Source organism: Schistocerca serialis, chromosome 2, assembly GCF_023864345.2.
Source record: "Schistocerca serialis cubense isolate TAMUIC-IGC-003099 chromosome 2, iqSchSeri2.2, whole genome shotgun sequence".
Taxonomy (NCBI): domain Eukaryota; kingdom Metazoa; phylum Arthropoda; class Insecta; order Orthoptera; family Acrididae; genus Schistocerca; species Schistocerca serialis.
Genome location: NC_064639.1, coordinates 359,862,531 through 359,889,666, shown reverse-complemented (window position 1 = coordinate 359,889,666; position 27,136 = coordinate 359,862,531). Strand labels below are relative to the sequence as shown.

The 27,136-nt window shown below is 38.4% G+C and overlaps 1 protein-coding gene across 1 annotated transcript in view; it reads left to right on the top strand.

Moving 5' to 3' along the window:
* LOC126457180 (transmembrane protein KIAA1109) overlaps positions 1–27,136 on the top strand; it is a 507,473-nt gene that overhangs the window by 364,435 nt on the left and 115,902 nt on the right. The window contains exons 62-66 of the mRNA XM_050093265.1: positions 2,527–2,652; positions 20,598–20,874; positions 23,936–24,135; positions 24,524–24,753; positions 25,381–25,527. Coding sequence (XP_049949222.1) covers positions 2,527–2,652; positions 20,598–20,874; positions 23,936–24,135; positions 24,524–24,753; positions 25,381–25,527 — 980 coding nt within the window. The remainder of the gene's footprint in view (positions 1–2,526; positions 2,653–20,597; positions 20,875–23,935; positions 24,136–24,523; positions 24,754–25,380; positions 25,528–27,136) is intronic.

The window sequence follows — 27,136 nt, the reverse complement described above, 5'->3', positions numbered from 1 at the left end:
GCAATACCCAGCCTCATTTAAATTCTCCATTTAAAATGGACTCCCATTCTCTGTAAAACTTTTACCCACTCAGGATGTGATCTTATTACAACAGTGAAGGTCCTTTTAAAGTAAATTTACCCATAACTGTTGTCTCAAGTAGGTATCTTTGAAATTTCGGGTCATGAAGTGTGTCTAACATGTTTTTGAAACTTTGTAGCAAGTGTGTCTTTCATGCAGTGGGTCGTACAAACAGATTAAAATACTCGGAAGTAAGATTGCTCTGTAAAATAAAAGGCAATAAACATTGAACAATATCCTCTCATGGATATTCTCAAAGATATTTAAAAATATCGTATGTTTAAAAGTGGCCATTCTACAGAATTTTCTAACTCATTTACATTAATTTGCAGGGATGCTTTAAATGCAGTAGGCAGTAGTTGTTTACACTTTTGTTCATGAAGCAAATTGTTCATATGAAGCCATAAAGTCAGACAATTCATTAGTATTTAATGAATATATTTGATTGTGTTGAATACATTGAAACATTGTGTTAACACTATAAATTCTTCATGCTAAAAGCTACTTTTTTCTTTGCCAGTAAAGTGATTACATTATCAAGACCAAGTTAAGATGTCATTAATATGTAAACACTCAACTGACAACAAAGTTTTGTAGTTTGCTCAGTTTCTTTTAACTGAAATATGCATGAGTGATGTGAAAATAAATAGAAATGCCAATACTATAACAATTCGGACAGTGTGACAGTAAATTCTGCATTCTGTGCCACAAATGTTTTTACTACTTAAACAATTCCTAATTGAGATTTATCAAGAGGGAAATTTAGTTGAGAATACTTTTAAAATACGGGCAGATGAAATAGCCAGCCAGTATTTAACTTCAGGAGGTGAAATTCCAGTACTCCTGATAGACACATTAAAAGTAGAGAACAGGTGTGTCCTTTAAGGTTGAGGTCAGAGTAGCCTGCCTTTTCTTTCAAATCTTCCCAGACCTATTCCTCTTTTCTTTGTGACAAAGAAAACAGTTTTCAAAGCAAGGTATAGATTTTTATATTTGTAACATAGCTACCAGCAGTACTGGAATTCACCTCTTGAAGATAAGTATTGGCCAGTCATTCTATATCCACAACGAACTTCCTGTAATACCAAATAATGGACATATCAGATCTGGCCTAAAGGATTTGTTAGGTTCAGTGCACTGTTTATTTACAATTATAGGTTGTAGAAAGATAAGTGATACATGAAAAGACATATACACCCACCAAGTTCATGGCACGCATCCAAATGATAATCCAGCTCCATCCATATGTTCATTGTCATGTTTCTATCAGTGTCCATTATGGCAGCAGTTCCTGCAGTGTTCCTGCAGTTCTTGCAGCATTGTTTGGATTGGTGGCACATAAACGTTGTTGTTCATAAGACATGGCGTGAGATTTGGTAACGTGGAGAGGGGGGGGGGGGGGGGGGGCATAGCAACAGAGGAATGTCACCCAGAGCTACACGCCCTGCCCAGCATTGTGGCAGTTCATTGTTGAGAAAGGCATGGAAATTATGCTCCAGTAAGGTGGAACCCTGTCTGTTGAAGACTGAAAGTTGAGGAGTCAGCAGACAGTTGTGGCAGCAGCCACAGCTGGAACATGACCAGGTAGACGGAACCTGTCACCAACTGTTCAATGAAGAAAAAAGTGCCATACACCTTTGTCTTCAATATGGCAGAGAAGACATTCACTTCTGTGAATCCCTTTCTGACCACACACATACACATTGTGACAATTTACATTTTCCGGCAGATGGAAAGTCACCTCATTACTGAATATCAGTGTCTTCACAGAGTCATAATTATCTTCTGTAGCTTGCTGCACGAGGCACAAAACTCCAGTCGATGAGCATAATCATCTGGAGTCAGGTGTTGTAACAGTTATAAATGGTAGCGTTTGAAATGCAAATACTGCCACACAACATTCCACACTGTTTTCTGCAGAATGTCCAGTTGACAGCTTGCACGAACAGCTGATTTTTGTGGTCTGCACTCAAAGCTCTGTTACACGTTGTCGCCCCATACCTTTATTCTTTACGGAGACAACCTGTATCACAAAACTAGGAAAAACAAACACAAAATGCTCTGGTGACCAGTTGCAAGGTTTTCGTATTTGCATGGAACACTTCACATATTCTAACACAAAAATCCCTTCACCTGATCTTGTAGAGAACTGTCAGAGGCCTGCTATCTAGAGTGCACATGAGCCACGAGATGGACTTGATGACTGCATCTTTCTTTTCATGTATCGCCCCTCTTTGTACATTGTACACTTGTTAATAAACAGTGCTTTGAAACCCTGTATATCTTGTGACAAGGAGCAGGTTAGGAAAAGTTAGTAAATAGGTATTATACTTTATTAGAGATAGAGCTACAGTCTCTGTTCATGTTGCTCTCACTTGTTTGTTTCTTTGTTTAGAACATATGTTGCTTAACTGGTAAGTTTTATCTTGGTGCAAACAGTGTGTAATGCCTGGCTGTTGTTTTCAGGTTTTTGAAAAAGTGCCTTTTGGACAACTGACAAGTCAGCTAAGCACTCCGCATTTGGGCACACTATTTTTGCAACTAACTGTTGATGACATGGGTATTTGCCTGCCATTAAATCCATTACCTTTGGTAAGTAAACTTTAGTTCAAAGAAGAGAGTCGTTGTGTTGTGACTATAATTTCGGGATATACGTGCCCCAGGAAAAACCTGGGAATATTTTTGTCTGAGAGAAATCTGGGAAAAGCTCAGGAATTTTTTAGAATGTTTCATTTTTTTAGTTTTCAGATGAACTGTTGTAATTTTGAATGGTAATTTTGACTGGTAAGAACTGATACTCTAAAAAAGAATATTACTTTGGCCCACTACTGCAGAATAATACTGCAGCAATAAAACATAATCAATGGAATAATACCAAGATAAATATTCAGCTGTTGCAATTTAAGCTGGTACTCTTAGCATCCCGCCTAACCACACCTTGAGCAAAACAGCAAAAAATTTTTGGCGACCTATATTAAACGTGAGAGCTTAACTTTTCTTGTGGTTATACTATATGTGTTTTAATTTAAACCATTAACTTTTTCTGTTTGTGTGTATGTGCTAATTAATGATGATAATGTAATTGGCTGACTGCATAACGTGTCCTATGCTTTGAATATCTGCTGTTATTGGCTGGTGAGATCATGCGACATGAGCTATGATTAGCTGATAAAAGCAAGTTTGTCACGATTTCAGTACCTTGGAAACCACCATGCTGTAATAGGTGGAATTCGTGGTTATTCTTTCGTAAAACAAAAATGTTGACACACATCAAAGATGTTTTAAAAATGCATTCTTTTTTTGCTGGGTTGCATTTCCTAAAATGCTTACCCATGTACTGTTAAAATAGAGACCTATTTACTAAGAGATGTTGCTGCTTGTCACACAGGCAACAGAAATCTTTAACCCTGCAGCAGGCTTAAGGTTGTTGCGTCAGTGGGCGCGTGCGGCACTTAGTGCCGCCTACATTTAAATACATAAAAAAGCAGTTTTTTTAAATTTTTAGGTGGAATTAATTGTTTATTGTTTATAACATCATTCTTAACGGCAACTTTTAATATGATCTGTATACATATATCCAAGGTGCATGGGAAAATTAAAATTGTTACAGAATATCTGACAGGATATTTCCTAAGCACTACTTTAATAACAAATTCTAAATAAATTATAACCACAGATATGATTCGATTGTTTACCATTGTTAAAGCAAGTTTTACGAAAATGTGTAATATGTATAAAAACTTTGTAGTAATAACAAAGAATAATTCAGTCAGTAAATACATATCAAGAATCGCACACTCTCTTCCTCCGGAGAAGCTCTGCAATCATTACATGTGACAAAATTGTGGCAATGTTGCTTGTAAACTAATCTTTTGCAGCTATTGCAAATGACAGTAGTTTTATTATTTCTTTTACCACCACAAAGATGGCACCTCCCACACCTTCTTACAGTCTCCTCGTGATTGGCGGGAATTGATTGATGAGGTGACAGAAATCCTTGAATATCTCGTGGTAGAGTAGAGAGCTATGCTAAGGGCCATCTTCTTGTGGTCCTTTGTGTAGAGTAGGATGTACACATATAATCCACAGTATCGACTCCACCTTTTGTTGCATTGTAGTCCAAATTTACAACAGACTTCCCTGTAGTGGTGTCGATTTCAGCAGTTTCATGCATTGACAACAGGAAAAGCACAGCCTTGTTCGTTTTTGTTTGCCACGAAACAAGACAGAAGTCATCTTGAAATCCGAAAAGACAATTTCCAATTTCTCGCGATCTGTTGGGCAAAGATTCCGGAGGAATTTCCTTCTTGTTCTTTTTCAATGTTCCAATTAACGTTAGCCCATTTTCTAAAAGATGCTGGGCTACAGGGTAACTACTGTAGTAGCTGTCCGTAGTTACATTCCTGTGAGTTCCCTTGATTGGCTCAACCAATCTCTTCACAATATCTATTGGCTGTTTAGATGCAACATATGGTCCAGGATTCTGTCTACCGCAGTATACGTCAAAATTAAAAGTATAAAAGTCTTGCTATCACACAATGCATACAACTTCAATCCATACTTAGCGGGCTTATTTGGCATGTACTGAACAAAACCACAACGTACGCGAAATAGGACAAGCATTTCATCTGTGGTTGTGAACTCCCCTGGACTGTAGTTATTTCTGCAGTTGTTCAGATATGCTGAGTGGAGATTGCGGATGGCAGCAAGTTTATCAGTTGCTAGTCGTTCTTTTCGTGTAGAAATATCGTCAAACCTGAGTGACTGGAGCAAGAACAGAAAGCGCTTGTAGCTAAATGCTGCCCTTAGAATAATCATTCCTGTTCCATTTGATGCCCACACTTCTAATACATTTGTGCGTCCTCCTTTTTGTACAGCAATGAGAAACACTGCTCCTAAAGAGCCGTTATTTCAGAAGCAGTAGTAGTTTTGCAATCTCTAGCCCTTGAGTAATTCAGAGATGATCTCTTGTTATTTATGTACTTGTTTGTGTTTGCAACAACATAATCAATTATCTCAGGATCAAACAAATTGAGAAAACTTTCAATTTCAGTTTTAGCTTCTCTACCATTGCGTTTCGGGCCAGGTAAGACTTTGATTATATTCTTCCGTTTTGGTTTCCCTGGTAGTGCTAATGGATTATTTATCCACAAAGTTTCTTGGTCCTTACCAATATAAAAATGGCAGTCATCATGTGGCATTCCTTTCACTTCATTCCCGTCAACGCATGACTGCTCAGATTCACTGGAATGATCTGCAGTTTCAATTATTTCTGCTTTCTCATCGCTGTCAAAGAAATCTGCGAAATCTTCTTCGTCAGATAATTGCAGAAGAAGACGCTCAATTTCTTTTGGTGTTAGTCCTTTCCTTTATGCGGACCTGGGAGACAATAAAATAGTTCTAATACCAAAGCAATGTTAATAACTACATCATCATTCACCCACAGAGTTGTAAAACAAAGCTTCTAATCCTCGAAACATTCGACAGTGGTACGGCTACATGTACTTGCATTACCGGGCGCGAGCGGTACGCAGTGCTGTCTCGGTGCAGTCGTCCACTTCACAGGTGAGTCACAGCTGTAATGGTGGGTATAATGATGGTGCAGTAATGCAATTTGGCGCGTGACTAAACAATCGAAGCATATCTTGCACCACTGTTGTGTGCTCAGTGCGCCGACGTAATTATTGAACGAAAACAAAATTGGCGGCACTCTATACCGCCACGCGCCCGCCGCAGGGTTAATCCTGGAATCTGTACGTGTAGATAATGTGTAGCAGTTGTTAATATCTGTTTTTAATTTTCTTTTGAATTTGAAAGGCCTCCTGATCTCTTGCCTTATATCTGTTTGGAAATTGTTGAAGATGTTGAACATTAGACAGTAGAGCCACGCCCTGAGCCCTAGATGAGAACACACAGTCTACATGAAAATTGTTTTTGTGTTTCATTTTGTAGTTGCATAAATCAAAATTCAATTGAAACTGATTTTAATTATTAGGACAAACGTCCATTGAGAAATAAATGAATTGTAGTGTTTGAAGAGACGTCTGATAGGTGTGTGATTATCTAATGCATGCTATTTCTGACTGCTAACTTTTCCATGAATGATTATTTTTTACTTTTGGTCAGTTACTCTCGAGATAACATTGTAAGGCATCAGTGAGTTTAAGTATTACAAATAAACTAGTGACCTTACCTTCCAGTAAACAAATCAACTGATGCTGTGAAGGGCACAAGAAGTCTTTTGTTTAATTTATTTGTTTGCTGAATGTATTTTAGATTCTTAGTTAACCAGGCTTCAACGGATTTTGCAGATTGTGCTAAACTTAGTTTACGACCATTATTAAGTATTATTGTCAACAGATAATCAGTTTTCCCTGTTCTGCTACCGGTATGGTTGAGTTTGTGTCCTTGATTAGTATGTCTATGCCATCAGCAGCTATTAAAGTTTTTTTGAATTGTTCTGAAAAATCTCTGAATAGTCATTTACATAGGTTTAAAACAGCAATGAAGTCTGCACCACATAGAAGTATATGCCCACAGTGTCAGAGGCCAAGGCAAGGTCATAGACTACATCAATAGGACAGCTTTTTTCTGCAAAAGATGCTTTACAGAAGACAATGGAGAGATATTTACAAAGACATGCTCTGAGAAATTTGTCAGTATTTTGTTATATACCACTGTCTCAATTTTTTAAGGACTGGATGAGCAGAAATGTAATCTGTAGTTAGAGTTGATTTACCTGTCTCTGTTTTTATTGAATTACTGTATATGACCATTGCATATTCTATAAAAATGCATTGAGCCATTGACCAATTTCAAGATTAGCTCAATGAGTGCTCTTCCAAATCGTTAAAAGGTGTCAATACTGTGATAGAAATACCAGTCTCCTTGGTGGTTGTATTTTACATACCGTTGGCTCTCAGTACTGTAAACTTGTTTGCCAAGGTACTTTCGATATTTATTAACAGGTACAACGTTTGCTGACATTGTGACAAAGTGCTAATCAAATTTGGTGGCCAGTCTTTTCAGTGGGCCAATATAAGCTGATTTATCTTGTTATCATGTGACATGTGGATAATGAAAGTGTTGAGTGATAAAAGTTACTTACTTAGATGGCTATAATAGACCATGTGATTTATGTTTTCTACAATTGTTTGGCATGCTCCCTGTAAAAACTAGACAATGCTCAATCTGACACATCTGCAATGTTGTAGGTGCTAGGGACTCTTAGCAATTATTCAGTGTTCCACAGCAACAGTTACTTCTTCACAGTAAAAAATATGTAGGTTGAATTTGAATGGCCCCTGTATAAGGCATTTCCAATACACATTGTTTAGAAGTTCTGTGTTTGAGTTGCCCAGGATACAATCTCACAGAATGCTGACAGATACCAATATGAGTGCAAGCTGTGATGCTTGCCACTTAGTGTCTTTTCAGGCAGACCAAAAATAAAGGCCCAGGAATGCAATGAACACAAAGTTTGTTTGAGTTAAGAAAACACAAATTTCCTTCTTGGAACAACTGTGAAAACAGAATTACTCTTCTTCTTTGGACAACAAACAGAATGTCACACAAATGGCATGGATGACTGTTAATAGACCGTGGAGAAAAGCTCATGGAAATCTTAGTTTAGACAAAGTCCAAAATAAACTGTTCTTGTGGGAACTTGAACAGTACTTCAGGCAGAAGGCCTAGTAATGGAGATACAAAAGCTATGAACGAAGGTTCACAACTGTTTCCTGACAATGGAGAAAACAAAACTTCTGAATTAAAGTTTGTAGGACACATAAGATAGAGGTGAAGTATCATGAAGCATAAGAGGATCATACAACCAACAGATAACAGTAGTTTTTCTGTCAATGCTTAGTGTAACAAAAGAGAAGCAAGTCTCAAAAATGTAATCCGTAACTTGATTAACAATAAATTATCACCTTATTGGTTAAAGCTATCTGTATTTATGCAGTAAGATAAGAGCAAATTGGCCATTTTACACTTAAGATGGTGCCAGTGAGAAAGTTTCTAAGTGTTGTGAAGCTGAAAAAGATGAAAGATGCTTGGTGAGTTGTTCATGAAGTAACAGTAAAGACTTCCCACACAATTGTTTGTCACAGTCAAAACACACAAAAAATACACTGTTACTCATCTGACTGATGAGGTATGCTTCCACCTCTGTGGGTACAGTCAGTCAGTGTTTTGTTAAAGTTGCGAGTATGCAGTTCAGTTGTCAGTAAATTTTGTGAAGTTGGAAACTGTTATATTCTTTCATCAAATGAATTCCAGGCCAAGTTAAGTTAATTTAAGTATCGTTCAAGAATATAACATCATTACAAATGGTGGAGTTGAGCTGGGATTGATGTTTGAAATGTGGAACTATGTTTAATAAGTGACTGTTTCAGTTGAACATAAGACGACTGCCAAAATAAAAAATAAAAAATAAAAAATATTGTTTTTAAAAATTTTGTGTTATGGAGGTACAGAACGAATGGATGTTGCCACATGGGAAGAGTTGGTGTGGATTAAAAAAAAGAGGACTAAATTCCCGGACAGCACCGTCAACCATCAGATGAGTAAAGATGAACACAGAAATATCACATATCTGCCTGTCGATCACCACATTGGGACCATGCCTTCTTCTGTGTGACCATGTTGCAATATCCAGTGCAAGAAGGCTGTCTTGGACAGCAGTGACAGTATAGGGGTGCCTCCAGAATGAGCTCCCGATTGAGGAAATGCATAAGCATTCGGCACCTGGTCCAGGAAGCCCGCTCAGAGTGAACTTGCTTCTCAGGGACTGTGCGCCAGCATAAGAACAGCCTTCAGTGCCAGGATACAGTCAGTTCTTGCATCCTGTTATGTTGTTGGCGTGAGAAAGAGGTCCATGGCACCAGTAACGTCTGCTGGCACTTTGGTTGCTGTCTGGTGGTTGAATGTGGTGTGGCTGCCCTTGAATATCTTCTGTAAGGAATCAGGCTGCCCATGCAACTTAAGTGTCATGTGCAGTCAGAGTATGAAGAAGGCCAGTACTGCAGTAATCTTATACTGGGTGTCTCTCCCGATAGTCATTGGGCACTTTTTGACAGATATTTGCAATTTCGTTTTTGCAGTGTATAGCTGGAGGCAGCACATACAAATACTGCTGATTATATCTTTCGTGCAGTACCCAGTCTGTCAGTGTGTGTCCCATTACAATCAAAATTATGCTTATAAGCAGAATTTTATGTACTCATTCAATAGAGTGAACCCGAAATTAGTCAATGCAATATTCAGTTTAGAGATATGTATTACCAGAGACAATAAATCCATTGTTCGTTATGACTTCATTCCCCATATTGTGTGCTGCCCTGACCTGTACTGTTTTCTACCACCATGCACCACAGATACTCAGTTGCTGCTGTAGAATTCATTATTTTTCATGTTTTACTATCCCTGTTTATACATATCGCTAAACTGAATATCACCTTAGACTAATTTGGGACTGCTCGATTGAATGGGCATACAAAAGCTTGCTTTAATAATAATAATATAATAATAATAATAATAATAATAATACACATACAAGATGATATCACAAATGCCTGAAGTGATAATTTTGCAACATGAAGTCACCCAAGCAATTAATTCTACTCACAATTGGAAAGCCCCTGGAAATGATAAAATAGCAAATTTCTGGTTAAAGAAGTTCACCTCAACACATTCACATCTAACTAAATTATTTAACAGTTACATTGCAGACCCATACACATTCCCTGATACACTTACACACGGAATAACATATCTGAAACCTAAAGATCAAGCAGACACAGCGAACCCAGCTAAATATCGCCCCATAACATGCCTACCAACAATATACAAAATTTTAACTTCAGTCATTAAACAGAAATTAATGACACATACAACACAGAACAAAATTATAAATGAAGAACAAAAAGGCTGTTGCAAAGGAGCACGAGGATGTAAAGAGCAACTGATAATACATGCAGAGGTGACATATCAAGCTAAAACTAAACAAAGGTCGCTACACTACGCATACATTGATTACCAAAAAGCTTTTGATAGTGTACCCCACTCATGGTTACTACAAATATTGGAAATATACAAAGTAGATCCTAAATTGATACAGTTCCTAAACATAGTAATGAAAAATTGGAAAACCACACTTAATATCCAAACAAATTCAAATAATATCACATCACAGCCAATACAGATTAAGCGTGGAATATACCAAGGAGACTCACTAAGTCCTTTCTGGTTCTGCCTTGCTCTGAACCCACTATCCAACATGCTAAATAATACAAATTATGGATACAATATTACTGGAACATACCCACACAAAATCACACATTTGCTATACATGGATGATCTAAAACTACTGGCAGCAACAAATCAACAACTCAACCAATTATTAAAGATAACAGAAGGATTCAGCAATGATATAAGTATGGCTTTTGGAACAGACAAATGTAAGAAAAATAGCATAGTCAAGGGAAAACACACTAAACAAGAAGATTACATATTGGATAACCACAGCGACTGCATAGAAGCGATGGAAAAAACGGATGCCTATAAATATCTAGGATACAGACAAAAAATAGGAATAGATAATACAAATATTAAAGAAGAACTAAAAGAAAAATATAGACAAAGACTAACAAAAATACTGAAAACAGAATTGACAGCAAGAAACAAGACAAAAGCTATAAATACTTATGCCATACCAATATTGACCTACTCATTTGAAGTAGTGAAATGGAGTAACACAGACCTAGAAGCACTCAATGCACTTACACGATCGCAATGCCACAAATATAGAATACATCACATACATTCAGCAACAGAAAGATTCACATTAAGCAGAAAGGAAGGAGGAAGGGGATTTATCGACATAAAAAACCTACATTATGGACAGGTAGACAATTTAAGAAAATTCTTTCTAGAACGAGCAGAAACTAGCAAAATACACAAGGCAATCACTCATATAAATACATCGGCTACACCACTGCAATTTCATAACCACTTCTACAACCCTTTAGATCACAAACATCAACAGATACGAAGAAAGTAAATTGGAAAAAGAAAACACTTCATGGCAAGCACCCGTATCATCTAACACAGCCACACATCGATCAAGACGCATCCAACACATGGCTAAGAAAAGGCAATATATACAGTGAGACGGAAGGATTCATGATTGCAATACAGGATCAAACAATAAACACCAGGTATTACAGCAAGCATATTATTAAAGATCCCAATACCACAACAGATAAATGCAGACTTTGTAAACAACATATAGAAACAGTAGATCACATCACAAGCGGATGTACAATACTAGCAAATACAGAATACCCCAGAAGACATGACAATGTCGCAAAAATAATACATCAACAGCTTGCCTTACAACATAAACTTTTAAAACAACACGTTCCTACATACAAGTATACACCACAAAATGTACTGGAGAATGATGAATACAAATTATACTGGAACAGAACCATTATAACAGATAAAACAACGCCACATAACAAACCTGCCATCATACTCACCAATAAAAAGAAGAAATTAACACAACTAATCGAAATATCCATACCCAATACAACAAATATACAAAAGAAAACAGGAGAAAAAATTGAAAAATACATCCAACTGGCTGAGGAAGTCAAAGACATGTGGCATCAGGATAAAGTTGACATCATACCAATTATACTATCAACTACAGGAGTCATACCACACAATATCCACCAGTACATCAATGCAATACAGCTACATCCAAACATATATATACAACTACAGAAATCCGTAATTATTGATACATGTTCAATTACCCGAAAGTTCCTAAATGCAATATAACACATACTGTACAGTTAAAAGGAAGTGACGCTTGATCAAGGTCCGCGTCACTCCATTTTTGACAGGACTTAACGTCTGAGAAAGTGAAGGAAATAATAATAATAATAATAATAATAACAACAACACGTTCCCACATACAAGTTGTTGTTGTTGTTGTTGTTGTTGTTGTGGTCTTCAGTCCTTAGACTGGTTTGATGCAGCTCTCCATGCTACTCTATCCTGTGCAAGCTTTTTCATCTCCCAGTACCTACTGCAACCTACATCCTTCTGAATCTGCTTAGTGTATTCATCTCTTGGTCCCCCTCTACGATTTTTACCCTCCACGCTGCCCTCCAATACTAAATTGGTGATCCCTTGATGCCTCAGAACATGTCCTACCAACCGATCCCTTCTTCTGGTCAAGTTGTGCCACAAACTTCTCTTCTCCCCAATCCTATTCAATACCTCCTCAATAGTTATGTGATCTACCCATCTAATCTTCAGCATTCTTCTGTAGCACCACATTTCGAAAGCTTCTATTCTCTTCTTGTCCAAACTATTTATCGTCCATGTTTCACTTCCATACATGGCTACACTCCATACAAATACTTTCAGAAATGACTTCCTGACACTTAAATCTATACTCGATGTTAACAAATTTCTCTTCTTCAGAAACGCTTTCCTTGCCATTGCCAGTCTACATTTTATATCCTCTCTACTTCGACCATCATCAGTTATTTTGCTCCCCAAATAGCAAAACTCCTTTACTACTTTAAGTGTCTCATTTCCTAATCTAATTCCCTCAGCATCACCCGACTTAATTAGACTACATTCCATTATCCTTGTTTTGCTTTTGTTGATGTTCATCTTATATCCTCCTTTCAAGACACTGTCCATTCCGTTCAACTGCTCTTCCAAGTTCTTTGCTGTCTCTGACAGAATTACAATGTCATCGGCGAACCTCAAAGTTTTTATTTCTTCTCCATGAATTTTAATACCTACTCCGAATTTTTCTTTTGTTTCCTTTACTGCTTGCTCAATATACAGATTGAACAACATCGGAGAGAGGCTACAACCCTGTCTTACTCCCTTCCCAACCACTGCTTCCCTTTCATGTCCCTCGACTCTTATAACTGCCATCTGGTTTCTGTACAAATTGTAAATAGCCTTTAGCTCCCTGTATTTTACCCCTGCCACCTTTAGAATTTGAAAGAGAGTATTCCAGTCAACATTGTCAAAAGCTTTCTCTAAGTCCACAAATGCTAGAAACGTAGGGTTGCCTTTCCCTAATCTTTCTTCTAAGATAAGTCGTAAGGTCAGTATTGCCTCACGTGTTCCAGTGTTTCTACGGAATCCAAACTGATCTTCCCCGAGGTTGGCTTCTACTAGTTTTTCCATTCGTCTGTAAAGAATTTGTGTTCATATTTTGCAGCTGTGACTTATTAAACTGATAGTTTGGTAATTTTCACATCTGTCAACACCTGCTTTCTTTGGGATTGGAATTATTATATTCTTCTTGAAGTCTGAGGGTATTTCGCCTGTTTCATACATCTTGCTCACCAGATGGTAGAGTTTTGTCAGGACTGGCTCTCCCAAGGTCGTCAGTAGTTCCTATGGAATGTTGTCTACTCCGGGGGCCTTGTTTCGACTCAGGTCTTTCAGTGCTCTGTCAAACTCTTCACGCAGTATCATATCTCCCATTTCATCTTCATCTACATCCTCTTCCATTTCCATAATATTGTCCTCAAGTACATCGCCCTTGTATAGACCCTCTATATACTCCTTCCACCTTTCTGCTTTCCCTTCTTTGCTTATGCACCACAAAATGTACTGGAGAATGATGAATACAAATCATACTGGAACAGAACCATTATAACAGATAAAACAACACCACATAACAAACCTGACATCATACTCACCAATAAAAAGAAGAAATTAACACAACTAATCGAAATATCCATACCCAATACAACAAATATACAAAAGAAAACAGGAGAAAAAATTGAAAAATACATCCAACTGGCTGAGGAAGTCAAGGACATGTGGCATCAGGATAAAGTTGACATTATACCAATTATACTATCAATTACAGGAGTCATACCACACAATATCCACCAGTACATCAATGCAATACAGCTACATCCAAACTTTTATATACAACTACAGAAATCTGTAATTATTGATACATGTTCAATTACCCGAAAGTTCCTAAATGCAATATAACATATACCGTACAGTTAAAAGGAAGTGACGCTTGATCAAGGTCCACGTCACTTTCCATTTTTAACCAGACTTAACGTCTGAGAAAGTAAAGAAATAATAATAATAATATAATAATAATAATAATAATAATAATAATAATAATAATGGAGGCCCGGGAAAAGAATAGGCCTCCGGTATGTTCTGCCAGTCGTAAAAGGCGACGAAAAGAACAAACCACTAATAGGGCTAACCCCCCCTTTTAGTGTGATTAGTTGGTTCAGGACAGAACTAAAGAAGCCTCGGACAAGCGCCGTCATGGTCGGGGACGGCGCTTGAACCCTATGCCCGCCCACAATGGTAACGACATTGCTAGCCAACTGGAAAATGATTCAAATCCAAATAGAGGTGTTTTGCAGGATATGCTTCCTGCAACCACCCTAGAAGGAAAACAAAGACAGAGGATGAGATGGTCAGATGAAGTTAATCGACACCTCATGTTCTGTTATTACCAAGCAACAAACCTAGGAACCAACACAACTGGATACAGATCACAAGTATACACAACATTTAATACCAGATACCCAGAATTAAAATTTTTAACAGAACAACGAGTAGCTGATCAGATCCGTGTAATAATCAAAAATAACAGGATACCCCAGTCAGAATTAGAAAACATCAAACAACAAGTACAACAAATACTGGAACAAAATAATGTGCAATCAGAAGAAGAAGAAAATACAGTAATGGACTCAAACATCCCAGAGCAAACAAACAAAGAACAATACGCATCAATTAAACAATCAGAGGAAAACGAAATCTTAAGACAGACACCAGAACAAGCACAAATAGAACACGAAGTGACACACATGTTAGAAATAGAAGAAAAATTTCAGCTGACATATATAGAATACAAAGACACAAATACAGACATTAGACCATTCTTGCATAGACCGCCAAATAACCCACAAGTCGAAACAACAATAAAAACTATCAACACAATCATACACAACAAAATAAATGGAAACGCAACTATGGAAGAGTGACAATTACTGGTTTATATAGGAGCACTCACTACACTAAATATACACACTAGGCAGAGATCAGAACCAACCAACGCACAGAAGAAACCCACAAAACCAGCATGGCAACACAGGCTACAGATCAGAATAGAAAAACTGAGAAAAGACATCGGAGAGCTAACACAATTTATAAGAAATGAAATGTTAGAAAAAAAAAAACGAAAAAGGTTAGGTAAAATCTCACAACAAGAAGTGTTAGAGCAATTAGATGAAAAGAAGCAGAAATTACAAGCATTGGCCAAACAACTTAGAAGATACAAAAAAAGTGAAAATAGAAGGAAACAAAACCAAACATTCAGCACATACCAAAAGGAATTTTACCAGACAATAGATAACACACACATTAAAATAGACAATCCACCAAACATAACAGACATGGAACACTCCTGGAGCAACATATGGTCAAACCCGGTACAACATAACAGGCATGCACGGTGGATACAAGCAGAAACAGATACATACAAGATGATACCACAAATGCCTGAAGTGATAATTTTGCAACATGAAGTCACCCAAGCAATTAATTCTACGCACAATTGGAAAGCCCCTGGAAAAGATAAAATAGCAAATTTCTGGCTAAAGAAATTCACCTCAACACATTCACATCTGACTAAATTATTTAAATTATTTATTTATTATTTGAACCCAACAATTACGTTTGTTATTGTCACTGTTGCATTTCGAAATCTTTTCTGTCGTCTTATTTTTTCTTTCTGTTTTTGCCAGTAGTTTCTCCTTTTTACCGTAATCTGCTATACAATTTTATCCCGCCTATATATACTCAGTAATACGTAACCCACTTCCAAACCATAACCAAAAAAATTTTTTTGCCACTTTCAACACTACCGCCGCTATAAAATCCACCATTTCTAGTTCACAAACAGTTCCTTTCACCTTTTAAACAACCATTTCGGCTAGTTCTAATAACTTTCGCTTTATTTCCATTTCCGTTTTTCCCACATCACTGATAATTTTTAGCCGCTTCCCACAGGTTTTAACATCATTATTTCTTCGTCAGACAATTGTTAGCCTCATTTTCATAATCTGCCACCACAAAACCACTCCTTTTAATATATTACACGCAGTTTTTTCGAAATTTTCCCGAATTTCTCAGTCCTCTTACGTGTTTTGGCGGCAACACAACCACCTAACCTTTGTGCACATCGTTGTCTACCAACCCAAGTCCAACATAGCCCAGCTGTAACCAACACCTTTTCGCCTTTTTTCACATCAGATCTCCAGTTACTTTCCAGTCCACCTTTATCCCTCCCCACATATTTTTATTTTCATTTTCATTTCCTCATGTTACACTTTCCACCTTCTAATACCATGTCACCCTCACAACACCCCCACAATGACCCCATTAAGTTTTATTTACATTCCCTCCGCAAACATGCCTTCGCCCTAGCCAGATTATGCTCCCATATTCTATTTTCTCAGGCTTGTCTGACATTTGGCATTACCCCCAAAGGCCTCACACTTAAAGTTCCCATCTCTGGCTGCAACCCTTCTTTCCATCAGTCCCTATACCAGTTTCAAACTGAACACGCCATTGCCCTCACCCACCTATTCCTTCACCTACACATCAACTCAGCCAATGAACACACCCGTCAACTCCTATCCTTAATAAAAGTCCTTAATCTTTCCTCTCCCACATCCACACCGGCTGTTCAGAGCATCCTCCTACAGGCCAACCGTAAATTAGAACAGCATGCCACCCTCCACCTCAAAAAACTATCCAATGTCCTGGTTTCCCACCTCTGGAAAGGCAACTCACTCACCCTTCACAACCTTTCCAGCAAACCTCAACCTCCTCTCATTGCACACAAACCCAGTCTCTTCCATCTACTCAATCTCCCACTTCCAGCTCCACTCCCTCCAAAACCTCAAAATTCCAATCAACACAATCTGGAACCACAACACCCTAATTCAGTAGTTAACCTTTCCTCCAGGAAATATCACTTTGCCACAAAGAAAAATGATCCTAATCCTACTCCTAATGATCCAACTCCCCAAGACACCATCCAAATTGAACCCTGCCTGGAACAGTTCCGTCCTCCGTCGCAACGGGACCCACCTCCTCTTCCTCAAAATCACCCTCTCCAAACCTTCCAGGAATTTCTGACTTCCAGCCTTGCATCTCAATCCTTCTTAAAAAACCTTAATCCTACTCCCAACATCACCACTGCTGAAGCCCAGGCTATCCGTGATCTGAAGGCTGACCGATCCATCATCATTCTTCCGGCAGACAAGGGTTCCACGACCGTGGTACTTGATCATTGGGAGTATGTGGCTGAGGGACTGCGTCAGCTTTCAGACAACACCACATACAAAGTTTGCCAAGGTAACCCCATTCCCGATGTCCAGGCGGAGCTTCAAGGAATCCTCAGAACCTTAGGCCCCCTGCAAAACCTTTCACCTGACTCCATCAACCTCCTGACCCCACCGACACCCCGCACCCCTACCTTCTACCTTCTTCCTAAAATCCACAAACCCAATCATCCCGGCCGCCCCATTGTAGCTGGTTACCAAGTCCCCACAGAACGTATCTCTGCCTACGTAGATCAACACCTTCAACCCATTACATGCAGTCTCCCATCCTTCATCAAAGATACCAACCACTTTCTCGAATGCCTGGAATCCTTACCCAATCTGTTACCCCTGGAAACCATCCTTGTAACCATTGATGCCACTTCCTTATACACAAATATTCCGCACGTCCAGGGCCTCGCTGCGATGGAGCATTTCCTTTCACGCCGATCACCTGCCACCCTACCTAAAACCTCTTTCCTTGTTACCTTAGCCAGCTTCATCCTGACCCACAACTTCTTCACTTTTGAAGGCCAGACATACCAACAATTAAAGGGAACAGCCATGGGCACCAGGATGGCCCCCTTGTACGCCAACCTATTCATGGGTCGCTTAGAGGAAGCCTTCTTGGTTACCCAGGCCTGCCAACCCAAAGTTTGGTACAGATTTATTGATGACGTCTTCATGATCTGGACTCACAGTGAAGAAGAACTCCAGAATTTCCTCTCCAACCTCAACTCCTTTGGTTCCATCAGATTCACCTGGTCCTACTCCAAATCCCATGCCACTTTCCTTGACCTTGACCTCCACCTGTCCAATGGCCAGCTTCACACGTCCGTCCACATCAAACCCACCAACAAGCAACAGTACCTCCATTATGACAGCTGCCACCCATTCCACATCAAAGGGTCCCTTCCCTACAGCCTAGGTTTTCGTGGCAAACGAATCTGCTCCAGTCCGGAATCCCTGAACCATTACACCAACAACCTGACAACAGCTTTCGCATCCCGCAGCTACCCTCCCGACCTGGTACAGAAGCAAATAACCAGAGCCACTTCCTCATCCCCTCGAACCCAGAATCCCCCACAGAAGAACCACAAAAGTGCCCCACTTGTGACAGGATACTTTCCGGGACTGGACCAGACTCTGAATGTGGCTCTCCAACAGGGATACGACTTCCTCAAATCCTGCCCTGAAATGAGATCCATCCTTCATGAAATCCTCCCCACTCCACCAAGAGTGTCTTTCCGCCGTCCACCTAACCTTCGTAACCTGTTAGTTCATCCCTATGAAATCCCCAAACCACCTTCCCTACCCTCTGGCTCCTATCCTTGTAACCGCCCCCGGTGTAAAACCTGTCCCATGCACCCTCCCACCACCACCTACTCCAGTCCTGTAACCCGGAAGGTGTACACGATCAAAGGCAGAGCCACATGTGAAAGCACCCACGTGATTTACCAACTGACCTGCCTACACTGTGATGCATTCTATGTGGGAATGACCAGCAACAAACTGTCCGTTCGCATGAATGGACACAGGCGGACAGTGTTTGTTGGTTATGAGGATCACCCTGTGGCTAAACATGCCTTGGTGCACGGCCAGCACATCTTGGCACAGTGTTACACCGTCTGGGTTATCTGGATACTTCCCACAAACACCAACCTATCCGAACTCCGGAGATGGGAACTTGCTCTTCAATATATCCTCTCTTCCCGTTACCCACCAGGCCTCAATCTCCGCTAATTTCAAGTTGCCGCCACTCATACCTCACCTGTCATTCAACATCATCTTTGCTTCTTCACTTCCGCCTCGACTGACATCTCTGCCCAAACTCTTTGTCTTTAAATATGTCTGCTTGTGTCTGTATATGTGTGGATGGATATGTGTGTGTGTGTGTGTGTGTGTGTGTGTGTGTGTGTGTGTGTGTGTGTGTGTGTGTGTGCGAGTGTATACTCGTCCTTTTTTCCCCCTAAGGTAAGTCTTTCCGCTCCCGGGATTGGAATGACTCCTTACCCTCTCCCTTAAGACCCACATCCTTTCGTCTTTCCCTCTCCTTCCCTCTTTCCTGATGAGGCAACAGTTTGTTGCGAAAGCTTGAATTTTGTGTGTATGTATGTGTGTGTTTGTGTTTCTATCGACCTGCCAGTGCTTTCGTATGGTAAGTCACATCATCTTTGTTTTTAAATATATTTTTCCCGCGTGGAATGTTTCCCTCTATTATATTGAAATCTGTAATTATTGACACTTGTTCAATTACCCGAAAGTTCCTAAATGCAATGTAACATATACCGTACAGTTAAAAGGAAGTGACGCTTGATCAAGGTCCGCGTCACCTTCCATTTTTAACCAGACATAACATCTGAGACAAGAAAGAAATAATAATAATAATAATAATACTATGTGCAGTATTTATTTCTGCTGACTGTGTCTACACAAACAAAAAAAAACAGATTTGAAAATATCTGAAGAAACACGAGAGAAAGGCCTCATAGGAGAGATGCCCTATATGCCTAAAGAGTGTATGCAACTGGTGCTAGGAAAAAGTCCTCAATTTTTAGCAAACCATTTTCCAGTTCCTTTAATTATTGAAACTTTAAGTATACTTTACATGGTCAGTAGTTTTATGTCATTAAACCTCTGAAGTAAGGTGTGTGTGTGTGTGTGTGTGTGTGTGTGTGTGTGTGTGTGGTGGGGGGGAATGTATAATATTATATTAATATCTACTTGTTCAGTTTTGAATTTCTAAAGAATATGGTTGTAAAACTGACACTACAGCATAATTTTAAATCATCTGACACCTATCATTATGTTGTTTGTAATTCTGGTGGCAGACCTTGACGAGTATGTAACTCTGTATAACACATCATATAGCTAAGGCCTAGAGTTCTTGCTAGTTTATGCTGGCCCTGCCATAGTTATCCTCTTCTTATACTTTTTCTCCTCATTCCAATCTTGTCCTATTGGAATGAAGTAATCTTAAATTATATGTCGTATACTTCATGTACAAGTACTAAGAATTTTCTCATTTGATTATTGATAAAAAAAATTTAAAACATGTGTCAGAAAACATTAATTGAAAAAGAAACCAATGTTTTACAATGCATACTCTTTATTTTATAGACTTCTTGGGGGATGAACCGCACATTGTATGATGGTGACTCAAGAGGAGCTGTAGTGGTGACTCTAGAAAGCACAAGCATTTCAGCTTGTAGCTCTGGTTCACTTGTGAGCAAAGGGCGATTCGTGGGCTTGTGTCTTCGCTTTGCAGATGATTTTGAAACAAGCCTTGATGACTGGAAGCCTGATATGAGTGACAGCACTATAATGAATCTGTGTGTGGTGTCTGAGGGAACCTATGAAGTCTGCAGTCGCACAATTGCACAGAAACAAGGCAGTGGTATGACATCTTAAGCTTTTATTATGATAACACTAACTATTTTAATTCTTTCATTTCTTGTGTAACTTCTTTTGGTAACTGCAACTTTCTTAATGATGAGGAATGTTTCATATTTGATAGGCATTCCACAGTGGCTGCACTGTTTCACAAACAAGTGATACATCTGATAAATATGATAAATCACACTTAAGAAGAGTTTTTGTTCAGATCAGGTTTACTCACCTCATAATTAACACATGAGCTAAATAGGGATTCTTGCATAATTTAGGTAAAACAAGGCAACATTTCAAGGCTCATCATATTTTGGCAAAGTGATAAGACAGCATGTTGGCCTCCCAAATAGCACACAAAAGGAGACAAGTACTTTGCTATGTGATCAGTTCTTGTGACTTTTTTAATCTTACTGTACAGAAATGCAGAGATCTTAGAAGAGATAATTAAAGTGATGTAAATTTTGTAAATTTTTGAAGTGAAATTTTTTTAGAAATGTTTATATAACTGCACTGCTCTTTCCAAAAACATTTTAATGCCATGAAAAAGACATAATCTTATGAAAGCAATGTCTCACTACAAAAAGAAGTTACAAGTATTAGCTGTACTACAAAGTACTCATTCCTTTGTGTCGAACCGTTTTCATGTATTTAATTGATTATACAATATTATGGGTTTTCACATTGTATGGGGGCATGCTGTATAATGTTTTCAGTTTTTCAGTTTTATAGAGAGGATATCTAAGAAGGAATTAATTTTCTCATCTAGAATTTTCTTCCTCTAAATTTTCCCTAAATATTCTAATATTTAACAGACGATGAAGTGATTGAAAAAAGAATGATGAGATAAAAGAAATTATTCAGTTTGTTAACATAGCTAAAAATTTGATTGTAATGGGGGACTTGAATTCGATTGTTGACAAAAGAAGAGGATAAAAAATTATAGGACATGGACTTGGATGACAAGAATGAAAGGGAAGGCCCCTCGTATAGTTCTGCACAGACACATTTTCGTCATTGCAAATGCCTGCAAGTAGTAAAGAGAAATTTGGAAGAGGCATTAAAGTTAAGAGAAAGGAATTAACACTTTAAGATGTATCGATGGTACTGTAATTTTGTCAGAGGCAGCAAACAATTTGGAAGATCAGTTGAACTGAATGGATAGTGTCTCTATCACATTGCAGACTGATCCTGATTTACTTCTGTTTTGTGTGCCAACCATTATGAACAGATCTCAAGATAACTCATGTTCTCTACACACTATCTGTAGATGCCTTCTGCTGTGATATATTTTAACTACTTCATCTATTTAGGTGTTTACACCAGTAGCCAATGTACCAAACTTTATTGCCTTCTTGTACTTTTTGCTTATGTATCATTTTAATTGTGTTTTGATATTTCATATAGTTACTATTCTCATCTGGAAGTTCCTCCTGCTTTTTGAGATGGCCTTACTGAGAAAGCAGAAGGAAATGAATGGCTCTGATTACAGGTTGTCCCAAAATAATGAATACATTCTTTGAAACTGAACATCTCTTTAATGAAAGGGTTAGAAATACAATTTTAGTGGTGTTCGGTGCCTCATGGTCCAACTTATGGTGGTAAATCAGGGTGTATATGACGCGGGATGACTGGGAGATCCGGGAAAAACCCGGGAATTTTGTAGAATTTTTTCATCTGGGAGAAAACGGGGAAAAACTCGGGAATTTTGTAGAATTCTGGGAAATTTTCATTGTTTTAGTTTTCAGTTAAATTTTTGTAATTTTGACTGGTAAGAATCAATACTCAAACAAAGGATATTACTGTAACCCACTACTGCAGAGTAATACTGCAACAATAAAACATGAATGGGGGGGGGGGGGGGGGGGGGGGGGGGGGGGACGAAAATAAAACATAAATTGCAAAGGAAATGTGCCATCTACAAAACAAAACACAGTGCTCATACAAGCGTTTGCCAACAGCAAAATGTGTCAAAGGCTTTAGGAAGACTATGCGATGCTTCATAACAACAAATTGCCTCCGATGAGCGTGACATCACCACTGTTTACATTAGATTCATTTTAGCAGTTACGAGTGGGCTCATGCGCATGCGCAGTTGAGTGATGTGTGAGTAGTACCTTCTCCAGTTTCTGGCTACAGAAATGTGGCTGTTGGCTGTGTAAGCAGTCACAGCAAGCAGCTAGATGCAACCAGGAAAAATTTTCTGCCACGCCCGAGCTGCCAGACTCACGTATGTGCAGTAGGCTCGGATCTAGGGCCGGGGGAGGGGGGGGGGGTCAAATTCATATCCTTGAGGAGAAAATACCTTGTTTCACAAAGCGCCTAGCATCCAGCGCACATTGGTCTATCGATTACTCATATGATTTTGATGCACATCCCTGTTGGTTTTTGAACACACTCTGTAAGTTGATTTCTGAATTAATCATAAGCCGCGTATACTTTTGTAATGCAGTGTACATGTTGCTGCTCATCAAAAATCTTTCCAAAAGGAGTTTTCTTCCGTGTGTTTCATTTTCTGAAGTGCCAGGAAATTCTACGCCCGTGTATAAAAATATAACCATTCAAAGGATTGGAGGCAGCACCCAATTGTGTGTGCTGGCTATGCCATTGCACAACTGAAGCATATAGTGTGTTGAAACAATAATAAAGGCTAATGCGCAACATTGATTCTGATTGTTATTTCAGTTCAACAGTAGTTACAATGTCTGTAGGGTAAATAATGTCTCTTCTTTTATGTTCCCCCCCCCCCCTTACGTGTTATCTCATTTACTACAGTAAGTCCACAAGGATTGCGGGACTGGTGTTTATTTTCCTACGCTCTTTAGAGAAATAGTTTCAGAACTGAACATACTGCAAATCATAAAATGTCTTAAATGAGCTGTTTTCAGTTGAGAGCAGTGTTCCACATGAAGGAAAATAAGTAATTTGATCAGTATTTTTATATATAAAGTTCCCTAATGCCACTGTATATGTAGTTGACAGTATAAAATGCATGTATAGTGTAATCTATAACATCAGTTTAAACATTTTTAAGAAGAAATTACATTTCCATCCTTTTCATTTTGTTTCAGAAAATGCAAAATGGTTTTTAAATGTGCAGTGGCAAATGGAAGGTGTAGATATTCATCTTGACGTTAATGTTGGAAAACAGTTGTCAGCATTGGGACATACATTAACAATGCTCACAGGCTCACAAGAAGAAGATGAAGCAAATGCAACAAGCTATGACAGTGATGAAACTGATCAGGTTGATGGAAATACAGCTTCACTTGTAAGTCTTGACTCCCTGTGAATCACTACATGTTCTCTCAATTTTAGCAAATGAAAAAGTCATGAAGCCGAAGGGTGGAGAGGGGGCCCATTAGGTAGTTGATAGTGGGTTTATGTTCAAGTAATGTGAGCTGATCAGCGGTATTGCAAATAAGTATATAATTTTCAGAATTTCAGCAACTTCTGTGTTACTTTATTATTGATACACTGGTTGTTTAGCTTTTTTTCATAGGAGACTTACCAAGAACTTTGCTTTATTATTAAGCTTAATTAATCAAAATGGTTCTACTGTTGGAGGTTTATTTACTGTTGAGATAAGTATTTTACATGTAGTTATTATGCACATATCTATTATAATTGTCAGCTCATATGTACTATCTTTCATTTAGGAGAGCATAACTCTCAAGCGAAGTCGGAATTTAACTGACAGCTTGCCTGCATTTGTGTTCGACCCATCAATTGATGCTAAGAAAAGGTCGAAGTTAATAGAAAAGGAGATGAATGAGCAGGCAAAAATAATAAATGACTTAAGATCACTGGGTGCTTCTCACGGTACAATTGAACAAGAAATGAAAAGACTGCAAGAACTTGAAGCAATGGTTTTCAAGGATTTCAGAAGGTATCTAAGCAGACCTAATATGTGATGACCTTATGTAGATTTTTTTGAGTCACGGAAGACTGTGTACCATTGGAATGTAAACTACTCAATTCTATATTTTACCTCAATGAGAGTTTCTAGTGACTTACATAAAAGACATTTCTTTCACATTATTCAGAATCATATCAAAGTTATGGCCTGTATTTGCAGTAACTGTATTGATTAATTTTAGGTTATTATACTTTTTAAATTAAACTGTGGCCTGGACAATCAGTTAAGCTTCATGGCATGTTTGTTTTTAATGTTGCAGTAAAAAACTATTTGAATCCACTTAGGTTTTGTAAATGGTTGAAAATGGAGCCTGATTGGTGTGTTTGTTGATTATCTATTTCGCTCGCTTTGTTATTGGCACCATTCTACTCTATCAACTGAGTTAGTTAGAGAAATCACTTTTTAATCATTAATTGAAAAAAAACTATTTCTCACATTATGTCATTGCCAGTAAAAGAATAAGATAAAGATAATGAAAAATGGATGTTTAGAAGATGGGTAAATCAGTGTCAATACCTTTGCATCTAGCAAAATGTATTGTATTTCCAGATTTTGTATTGAAAATAATATTTATTATTACAAATATCATTTTTACAGGGATATGATACAGAAGTTAAGGAGGCAGAGTGTGAAAGCATCATCAATTAAAGGCAAATTTGGTCTTGGGTCAAAAGCAAGTACCTACCGCTCTCGATCATTCATTGTTCCATCTCCTACACCAGAGCACCAGGTGGAGACAGACAGGTAATTTGTGAGCAGAAATAATTTCGAAATGTAACATTTTTAAATCAGTTTTTGCTGTTGTCGTTATAAAGAAAGATTTGGAAGAAAAATAACATACTTCTGGAAGTGTCAGTGATGAGTGGAATAACTTGTCTGCCAATAATCAAAACATTGAGATGTCAGGGCTGCAATTGCATTAACAATTTGTACATCAATATACAGTTGTTCTATAAAACGTTTTCAAAGAGGAACAACTGCATGTTTGGTTTAGACTTAAATAAATTATCAGTAGACTACACTGAAGTAATATTATCAGCAATTTGTACAAAACGTATTTTAATTCAGGAAATGTTGCAATGTTTGAGATATTCACAGAGCAAGAAGTAACCATTGACCTACATTGAAAAAATAATTTTTAAGTAACAGGTTTGTGTTCTCCTGTATCAATAAAATTGGGTACAGTTCAGAAACGTCACCCAGAACCCCGGATCAATGAAGACTTACCTTCTCATCCCGTCCGGTAAGTCTCAGTTGTTCGCCAGTTCTGGGTGACTTTTCTGAACTATACCCCTTTTCCCAAACCTGTCCAGTCCATTTCCTTCGCCCCTCTTCCTTGCCCTTCAACACTTCTGCCAGAAGAAGGAGCCACTGACTCTGAAAGCTTATGAAAGTTACATTATACTGTCTGTAATGAATCAATAATCATGTACACTTATTCCAACGTAGTTGTTTCTGTCTACTGAACTTTTCTCAGAGCCTATTGATGATCAGTTTGCACCAGTTGTACCATAATTTTCTTCATATGTGAGAAACATGGACTTTTATGAAAGGGTGTGAGAGACGGTGTTGTCCTTCTACACATATGGTGAACACTTACTAAAACAATGAGTTCAATAATGTTACATGACATAGCTAAATGACAGTGTAAAAGTCTGCAAACAGGCATGGAAAATAAAACATTAGTGCTTGTTAGTAATAATTTTTTATGTTAAGGTAAAAAAAAATTCTCCTTTCTGTATTTTTCTGCCACTTTCAGAGTTATTTTTTGCTGCTTTCAGTGTTATTTTTTGCCACTTTAAGTGTTATTTTCTGCCAATTTCAGGTTTTTTTTGCTAGTTTGAAGTACCATTTATTCTTTATTTTTGTAGTGTGAATGAAGCCTGCATACTTGGTTCACTAGACAAACAATCAAACAAGCCGTATTAATGAGTTTTATTACAATTAATCAAATACAATACTTAACTTTGGCAATCATACAGATGTGTTGCAAGCAAAGGGCAGTATACGAAATAATTGAAGTGCCTAACATTGACACTGTTATCCAAGTGGCTAATTGTGAAGCTGAAGTGGGCCATGACCAGTCGGTCGCGGCGCTTATGTCCTCTTGACATAGGGGCTGCTGTTGTGCTGGAGGGAAGTCCTGTCAGCGTGCAATTGGCCGAGTTCTTCTCCCAGCCTTCTCTTCCCTGTCATTCCCAACTGGTGTGCCAGGGTTTGACTTTACACTGTAACATTCCTCCCTCCCCCTCCCGCCCTTCAAAGCAGCAGACCGTCATTGTATATGTAGCATGACAATGGGAGGGGAGGTAGGAGCATTGATGCCCTGTTGGACCGGAAGCTGTGGCTGCAG